This window comes from Carlito syrichta, unplaced genomic scaffold (assembly GCF_000164805.1).
Source record: "Carlito syrichta isolate Samal-C Ts95f unplaced genomic scaffold, Tarsius_syrichta-2.0.1 Scaffold311868, whole genome shotgun sequence".
Lineage (NCBI taxonomy): Eukaryota > Metazoa > Chordata > Mammalia > Primates > Tarsiidae > Carlito > Carlito syrichta.
This window is the reverse complement of record NW_007255964.1, coordinates 31,431-39,216: the sequence shown is the minus strand read 5'-3', so window position 1 is coordinate 39,216 and position 7,786 is coordinate 31,431. Positions and strand designations below refer to the sequence as shown.

At 55.4% G+C, this 7,786-nt stretch overlaps 2 protein-coding genes across 2 annotated transcripts in view; one reads left to right on the top strand and one right to left on the bottom strand.

Moving 5' to 3' along the window:
- Positions 1–254, bottom strand: part of NOSIP (nitric oxide synthase interacting protein) — a 23,449-nt gene extending 23,195 nt beyond the window's left edge. Inside the window, exon 1 of the mRNA XM_021718158.1 lies at positions 197–254. The gene's annotated coding sequence lies outside the window, so the exon portion shown is untranslated. The remainder of the gene's footprint in view (positions 1–196) is intronic.
- A 74-nt stretch (positions 255–328) lies between these two features.
- Positions 329–7,195, top strand: PRRG2 (proline rich and Gla domain 2). The gene is made up of 8 exons (XM_008069221.1): positions 329–389; positions 1,100–1,164; positions 1,805–1,902; positions 2,414–2,589; positions 2,772–2,811; positions 5,589–5,730; positions 6,577–6,723; positions 7,036–7,195. The coding sequence occupies exons 3-8, from the start codon at positions 1,818–1,820 to the stop codon at positions 7,052–7,054; spliced, it is 609 nt and encodes a 202-aa protein (XP_008067412.1). The 5' UTR covers positions 329–389; positions 1,100–1,164; positions 1,805–1,817; the 3' UTR covers positions 7,055–7,195.
- Positions 7,196–7,786: the final 591 nt, after the last annotated feature.

Here is a 7,786-nt window from a genome sequence, read left to right as displayed (position 1 = left end):
GACGGACGGCTGCCCCTCCAGGGGATGCTGGGAGATGTAGTTCGGCTTCAAACTCGGGGCGCCCCGAGAGCTCCGTTGATGACTGACAGAGAGTCGAGAACCCGGATCCTTGCTCCCGTCTCCCTCAGGCGCCCAGACCTCCAGCTCGCGGGAAAGCGATCCCTGCAACACCATTCCTCCAGCGTCTGGAACTCACCTCACAAACGACTCCCCCTTCCCTGGTCTCTTCTTCAACTGTGTCCGAACACCGGAAAGGAGCACTGTTTTCCTCCTCCGCTCCGCTTACTTCCGCCCGGCAGAAGATACCGGAAGCACAGCTGCCCCTAGCTGCGGAGGTGCCTCTCCTGGCTCGGTAAGTCCTCTCTTCTTCTCTTTCTCCCTCCGGAAACGCGAATGTCAACTCGAAGGTTCCGGTTATTGAAACTGGCATGACTATGGGGAACGCTCACTATGTACGAGGCATTTCCTAGGGCCGTCGGTTTCCCGCTTGATTCCCAGGCGTTGAGTCTCTCCAAGTCCGAGTTTAAGGAATAACCGCTTCCTCCAGAGATTGAAAAGCCTACTTCCCCAATATATCATCCGCTTTTCTTGCTGAATCTTAACAGGCAATTGAGAAGGCGCAACTCTGTTCCCATTTTACAGACAGAGCAGTTGAGAAATTGGAAGTCAAAGCTGTTCAAGTCACCCTCAGGAGACAGAGGTTTACTAGGGCACTGTCCAGCTATCCCAGAGTCTAAGGCATACTATTCCCGCCAGTTTCTAGACATTTAAGAGACCCAGACTTTTATTTCCCTAGCTCGGCCAAGCGAGTTCCCGGGGGAAAGACGGACCGTGTAGGGGGCGTGAGGAAGGAGGAGGCCGAAATCCAATCCCCTAAGGGCCCCACGGTGCCAGAGAACCTGGCTTCCCTCTGGGGCTCTGGCCTTTAAGCCCTTTTTTCTAATGTCCCTTTAAATACTTTGTCCCTTACCTGAGTCCCGCCCAGGGCAGGTAATCGCAAGCCCCGCCCCTCAGCCAGAAACCGGGATCGGGCCTGGTTTCAAGGAGTGGGGCACTCCTCCTCCCTCTCCCCTCCCCTCTTCCCTGCCCCCCTTCACAGCTGGCTGCAGCTGGCCGGGGAGGCCCGATTAAAGAGGAGAGGGCAGTGCTCACAGGCCTGGGCAGGCAGGTAAGTGAATGTCCCTGGAGGCAGAGCCTGGCTTGGGGACCCAGGCGTCCTGGCTTCCAGCCCCTCTGAGACCCAGGATTTGGGGTCCCTAGGTCCAGCAGCCCAGGGCCCCTGTCCCTCATGTCTGTGGACCCTGCCCCGGCCTCTCCTGTAATATTTGTTGTTTGTGGGTGGATGTGGCAATGAGCACAGAGAGAGGCGTAGGTGGAAGTTGCCAAGGAAGGACGTAATCTTGATTACCAGTGGACATGCTTACGAGCACCTACTATGTGCCAAAAACTGTGTAAGGTGCTACAGACACAGTGGAAAAAAAGACAAGCTCCCTGCTCCGGCTCTCCTCTCTGGAGATTCACTCCCTTCACTCCAGTCCCGGCTCTGACACTTGCAAACTACATGAGCCTGGGCAGGCTACTTTACCTCTCTGTGTCTCAGTTTCCTCATCTATAAAATGGGGATAATAGTAGGACTGCTGTGAAAAGCAAACTGAGTCAATATAGGTCAACAGTGGCTGGCACAGAATACAGGGTATGAAGGTATCTGCTCTTTCTGTCATTCACGGACCAGAGTCCGATCAGGGAGACTTTGCCTCCTTCCCCGGGGCTGAGACATCACCATCTATGCCACACCTGGTTCCAGGTGTCCACAAAATATGAGGGGCCACCCCTCTCTGCTGCTGCTATACCTGGGATTGTCCACCTGCCTGGATACTTCACCCAGTGGGGAGCAAGACCAAGGTGAGTGTTTGGGGGCGGCATCTGTGTCCAGACAGATGACCTCTGCCATCCCCTGGCTCAGGAAACCTAATTCTTCTTTTTTTGTTTGAGTCGGAGTCTCACTCTGTCACCCAGGCTGGAGTGCAGTGGCACACTCATGGCCACTGCAGCCTCCACCTGCTGGGTTCAGGCAATCCTTCGCCTCAGCCTTCCAAGTAGCTGGAACCATAGGCATGCGCCACCACACCAAGCTGATTTTTTAAAAAATCTGTTGTAGAGACGAGGTCTCGCCATGTTGCTCAAGCTGGTCTCGAACTCCTGAGCTCAGGCAATCCTCTCACCTCTGCCTCCCAAAGTGCTGGGATTATAAGTGTGAGCCACTGCGCCCAGCAGGAACCTGCTTCTAGTCTCCGCCTCCCCCAGGAATCTGGATTCCCAGCCCCCTCCACCCCAGAACCCTACAGTGCTCCATCCCCATAAGACCCCAGCCATAGGAACCCTGCATTTTTCTCTCTCATGTCTTTGGGCCCAGAAGTCTTCCTGGGCTTCCCGGAGGCCCAGAGCTTCCTGCGTGGCCGTCCTCGGATTCCAAGAGCCAATCACTGGGACCTGGAGCTGCTCACACCAGGGAACCTGGAACGGGAGTGTCACGAGGAGAGGTGTTCCTGGGAAGAGGCGAGGGAGGTCTTTGAGGACAAAGCTCTGACGGTGAGGGCCTTGGAACCCCGGCAGAGTCTGGGGGCCTCTGTCTCTCCAGGCCGTGGGGGTCCTGGCCTTCAACTCCCACCTCCTTGATGTCTGAGAAATTGATAGGGGATGCTGTTTGGGGAGTGTGAAGCTCCCAACTGAACTGCCACTTTCCCGCTTCCCTCCCATTCCGGCCCTCCAAGGAGCACTTCTGGGAAACCTACATCTACAATGGCAAAGCAGGTGAGTGGGGGTCGACACCCTCTTGTTTTGTGCGGCTAAGGCAACCTCTTCCCGTGGAGACCAAGCCAACATCCCCCACCCCAAATTAGGCCCCCCAATTCTATTCTCCCTGAATATGACTGTTAAAGGACTCCCCTTCCTTGAGACTAAAGCCCCCGAGGAACCCACCACAGCTTATTTTATTTTTCATTTATTTATTTATTTATTTTGAGTCAAAGTCTCACTCTGTCGCCTAGGCTGGAGGGCAGTGGCACACTCACAGCCACTGAAGCCTCAACCTGCTGGGCTCAGGCGATCTTTCTGCCTTAGCCTTCCAAGTCGCTGAAACTACAGGTTTGTGCCACCACATTGGCTAATTTTTTTTTTTTTTTTTTTTAATTGTAAAGAAGAGGTCTCACCATGTTGTCTGGGCTGGTCTTGAGCCCATGGGCTCAGGCAAGCCTCTGGCCTCTGCCGCCCAAAGTGCTGGGATTACAGGTGTGAGCCACTGTGCCTGGCTTATTTTATTTTTTGTTTTTTGAGTCAGGGTCTTACTCTGTCATCCAGGCTGGAGTGCAGTGGTGCGATCACAGCTCACCACAGTCTCGAATTCCTGGGCTCAGGTGATCCTTCTGCCTGTCTTCCAATTAGCTGGGATTACAGGCGTGCGACACCACTCCTGGATAATTTATTTTTAACTTTTTTTTTTTTTTAAGTTGGAGTCTCACTCTGTCGCCCAGACTGGAGTGCAGTGGCATGATCACGGCTCATTGCAGCCTCTAACTTCTGGACTCAGGAGATCCTTCTACTTCAGCCTCCTGAGTAGCTGGTACTACAGGCATGCACCACCATGCCTAGTTGATTTTTTCATTTTTTGTAGAGATGGGGGTCTCGCTATATTGTCTGGGCTGGTCTTGAACTATTGGGCTCATGTGATCCTCCCACCTCTGCCTTCCAAAATGCTGGGATTACAGGCATGGGCCACAGTGCCCAACCCCACCACATCTCATTGGGTAGAGGTTTCTTGTCCCCAGGAAGGGGGAAGTGTGGGTGGAGGGAAGGGCCCTATCAGGCCTTAGGCTCAGAGGGGCAGGCCCACCTGAGCCTTTTTCTGAGTCCAGAGCTCCAGTCCCTTGCAGTTTGGTTGCTGGGGGTTGGGGAGGAGAGGCTGCTCCCTAGCATCGGGGACGAGGGAGGAAGCCTCGCCATCCTCACCTGCCCAGTTTGTCCCCAGCAACTCTTCCTCTAAGGCCCCATCTTGGAGGCAGCCTTGTTGCTAAGGGGGGCTGCTCCTTAGCAACGGGGCCCAGCCAGCCCAGACCAAGGAAGCCTGAAGCAGTACCTGGATGGCTTCCCCTCCCCCACAGCCCCATCCCAGCAGCTGTCTGGTTGCTAAGGAGGCCTTCTCCCTAGCAACCACACCTAGCCAGGCTCCAGGACCAAAGGCCTCCTGCCCACTGGAAGACCACCCTCCAGGCACTAGATGCCCCTCCCCCTTGTGGCCTGGTTGCTAGGGGTAGATGCACCTTAGCAACGGACCCCAGGTCTGGGCTGGAGTCCTCACATTGGAGCCTGGTTGCTAAGGGGGGTAACGCATTCACCACAGGCCTAGCAGGCCCAGTGGTTCCTCCGCTCCACCTGATACATGTCTGAATCTGGAGGACCTGCCTTCTCAGTGCAGCTTTTTGCTAAGGGGGCTCAAAAGCCTGGGGTTCACGGTTTGAGGAGAGCTTGCCTATCCAGGGCCAAAGGAAGTTTCCCCGTCAGCAAGAGTAGCAACTCATCCCAAAGCCTGAGATCTCCCTGGGCCCCTTGTCCTTAGGCACAAGTCCTTGGGTTGCCCAAAGGGGGCTGCACCTTAGCAACAGATTTGCATGAGTTCTAGACACCTAGTTATTTGGCGGGAGTGGGGGGGGGTCCCTAAATTCCTCTACTGTTAAGTGAATGTTTCCTAGCCTTCTGGTAAATTCACAAGCTGTCCTGTGGATTCTGCTCTTCCTTCAGAGTTGAGGCCTTGCCATTCCGTGGCCTGGTTGCTCAAAGGGGCTACATGTGCTGGGCACGGTGACTCACGCCTATAATCCCAGCACTTTGGGAGGCAGAGGCAAGAGGATTGCCTGAGTTCGGGTTTGAGACCAGCCTGAGAAACATGGCAAGACTTCATCTCTACAATAAACCAAAAAATTAGCAGGATGTGGTGGCGCACGCCTGTAGGTTCAGCTACTTGGAAGGCTGAGGCAGAAGGATCACCTGAACCCAGCAGGTCGAGGCTGCGGTGGCTGTGAGCATGCCACTGCCCTCCAGCCTGGGGGTCAGAGTGAGACTCCAACTATAAAAAAGGGGGGGTTAACATACTAGAGTTGCCAGAGGAAATACAGGAATCTCCCCCCTCCCCCAGTTAAATGCGAATTTTAGATACACGATGAATAATTTTTTTTTGTTTTTGGAGTTGGAGTCTCACTCTGTCGCTTAGGCTGCAGTGCAGTGGCATGCTCATGGCTATTACAGGCTCAACCTGCTGGGCTCAGGCAAGCCTTCTGCCTCAACCTTCCAAGTAGCTGGAACTACAGGTACTCACCACCACATCCGGCTAATTTTTTGATTTATTATAGAGATGAGGTCTCGCCAAGTTGCCCAGGCTGCTCTTGAACCCCTGGGCTCAGGCAGTCCTCTCACTTCTGCCTCCCAAAGTGCTGGGAATACGGTGTGACCCACCACACCTGGTCAGGTGGAAGGAACTTTGATGTTGGGGTGGGTGGCAGCTCCTGAGACGGTAGCTTCTTTCCCACCCCTAACAGGGCGTGGAAGAGTGGATGTGGCAGGACTGGCAGTGGGACTGACATCTGGCATCCTGCTCATTGTCCTGGCTGGCCTGGGAGCCTTTTGGTATCTGCATTGGCGACGACGACAACGCCGCGGCCAGCAGCCCTGTCCCCAAGAGTAAGGGGGCTTCAGGGAGGAGGAGATGGAGGTGGAGAGCAGGGGAGGGAGTAAGGGTCGACCTAAGAAGGTGGGCTCCAGATTGGGGGAAGTCATGTGGAAAGAGTCTGTGAGCTCGTTTGTGTCTGGTTGTGGCATGTCTGTCTGTCTAGATCCTCAGTACCTGGTACGCAGTGGGTGCTCTGTCAACACTTGGCACTACTTGTCTTTGTGGTACCAAGTTTCTGTGAGATGATCACTCTAGATATTGTATCAGCTGAGGTGGTTACTGTGTAGCCTGTGGTCTAGGGGTGTCTGTGGTATGTCAGTTTCCATGGCTGTGGGATGAAGCATGTGTTTGTGTCTGTATGAGTTGTCTAGGTGTGACTTTCTCACTGGCAGGATCTGAGTATATGAGTGTCAGTCTTGGAAGTATAGTGGGGTCAGGCGGAGCGCAGTTTAGGATGAGTTAATTCTAAGAGTGGATCGGGGCAAATTGTGACTCGAGTACCTCTGGGTTGTGTTCCTGTCTGTATGGATTGACTGAATTCTGTCTGTTTCTGTGCGTGTCTGCCTGCCTGTCCGCAGGGCTCTGTTTCTCCATTGCTCTGCCTATATCTGGTACACGTGTGTGTCTGTGAATGAGAGTGTCTGTGTGGTTGTTGATTCCTGTGTCTGCCTGTCATTTTGAGGTGCTTTTGTGTGTGTAAGGCTAGGCTGAAGGTGATCCGTCTTTTCTTGGCTCCAACTCCCTTCTACCCCTGTCCCCATGCCACCATCTTCAGAGGCTCTATCTCCTAGGTCCTCTCTCTCTTCCAAGTCTCTCCTGTAAATTTCCCCTGCTAACTGCATCTTTTCTGTCCCCAGGTCCGGGCTCCTCAGCCCTCTGGATTCCTTAAGCCCTCTGGGCCCACCGACACCCCCGCTTCCACCCCCGCCTCCAGGTCTCCCCACCTACGAGCAGGCGCTGGCAGCCTCTGGGGTGCACGACGCACCTCCGCCCCCCTACACCAGGTACTGGGCGGGGCTTCTGCCCGGGGGCAGGGCGCAGAGGGGCGGGCACTGCTGGAGGAGAGGCGTGGCCTCAGGGGCGGAACTTGGGGGTTTATTACCTGGGGCGGGGCTTGGAGTGAGGGGGCGGGGTCCTATGCAATTGTCTAGGGGCGTGGCCTAGCGTTGTGTGTGTGGAGCTCTACAGGAGGGTGGGGCTTGTGCCCAGAGGATCCGGGATTGGCTGAGACGCCAAGGGCGGTCAGAGTGGTCTTGGTTGAGGGGGCAAAAAAACAGCCGGATCTTTGACTCGCCACTGTGCCCCTCCTCTTGCAGCCTGAGGAGGCCTCACTGAAGAGCTGCTTCGGAGCCCCGGCTCTCCGAACCGTGCCCCTGATTCACACCGGATTCAGGAAGCCCCCAGGCCTCTGAGACTCCGGAGCTGAACTTGGGGGTGGTGGGAGTAGGGGTCTCCCGGGCAGAGGCCTACCCTGGCACACGTGTTTCCGCCGCGTACGGATACACACGTTGCCAGCCAACTTGTTCCCGCGTCCTGGCTCCCGCGGGCCCCCACTCTCTCATGACCTATGAGGGCAACCGCCAGCCTCAACCGCCAGTCTCGCCCCCGGGATAGGCATGCGCGCGTGGAAACTCGGACCCAGGAGCCCAGGCGGGGTGTGCGATCTTACATGTGTGAGCAGATATAACCTGACCATAGCCTCCGGTGCCACGGGGTACACACACGCAAAGCCCTCCCTGTGCACGCGCGTGTCTTCCGGCCCTTCCCGAGCGCGCAGAGGGGGGCCTTCATAACCCAGAGAAAGGGTGGGGGGCATATTTGCAGGCGTGCTCGGTGGGGTCAGGCTCATATTGCCCCCGGAAAGCTGGAGTCGAGCTGTTCTCCTAAGTAAACGCCCTTTGAGAAGGAAGCCGAAACGAACTAAAATAATGCAAAATAAAGATCTAATGAAATGAGCCGCGTTCCCGGCGCAAAGAAACTGGCTTTCTGTGCAATCGCTGCGCCCTACACCCCCAGGCCCTGCCTGCGCTCAGTCTCTCCCTCTCTCTCTCTCTTTTTTTTTTTTTT

What these genes read in the sequence shown, in the direction of transcription:
- PRRG2 (XM_008069221.1), top strand. Translation starts at nt 1,818, where the DNA reads ATGAGGGGCCACCCCTCTCTGCTGCTGCTATACCTGGGATTGTCCACC. An exon ending in CATCTACAATGGCAAAGCAG is followed by an intron (nt 2,812 to 5,588) that starts GTGAGTGGGGGT and finishes CACCCCTAACAG; the next exon opens with GGCGTGGAAGAGTGGATGTG. An exon ending in CAGCAGCCCTGTCCCCAAGA is followed by an intron (nt 5,731 to 6,576) that starts GTAAGGGGGCTT and finishes TTCTGTCCCCAG; the next exon opens with GTCCGGGCTCCTCAGCCCTC.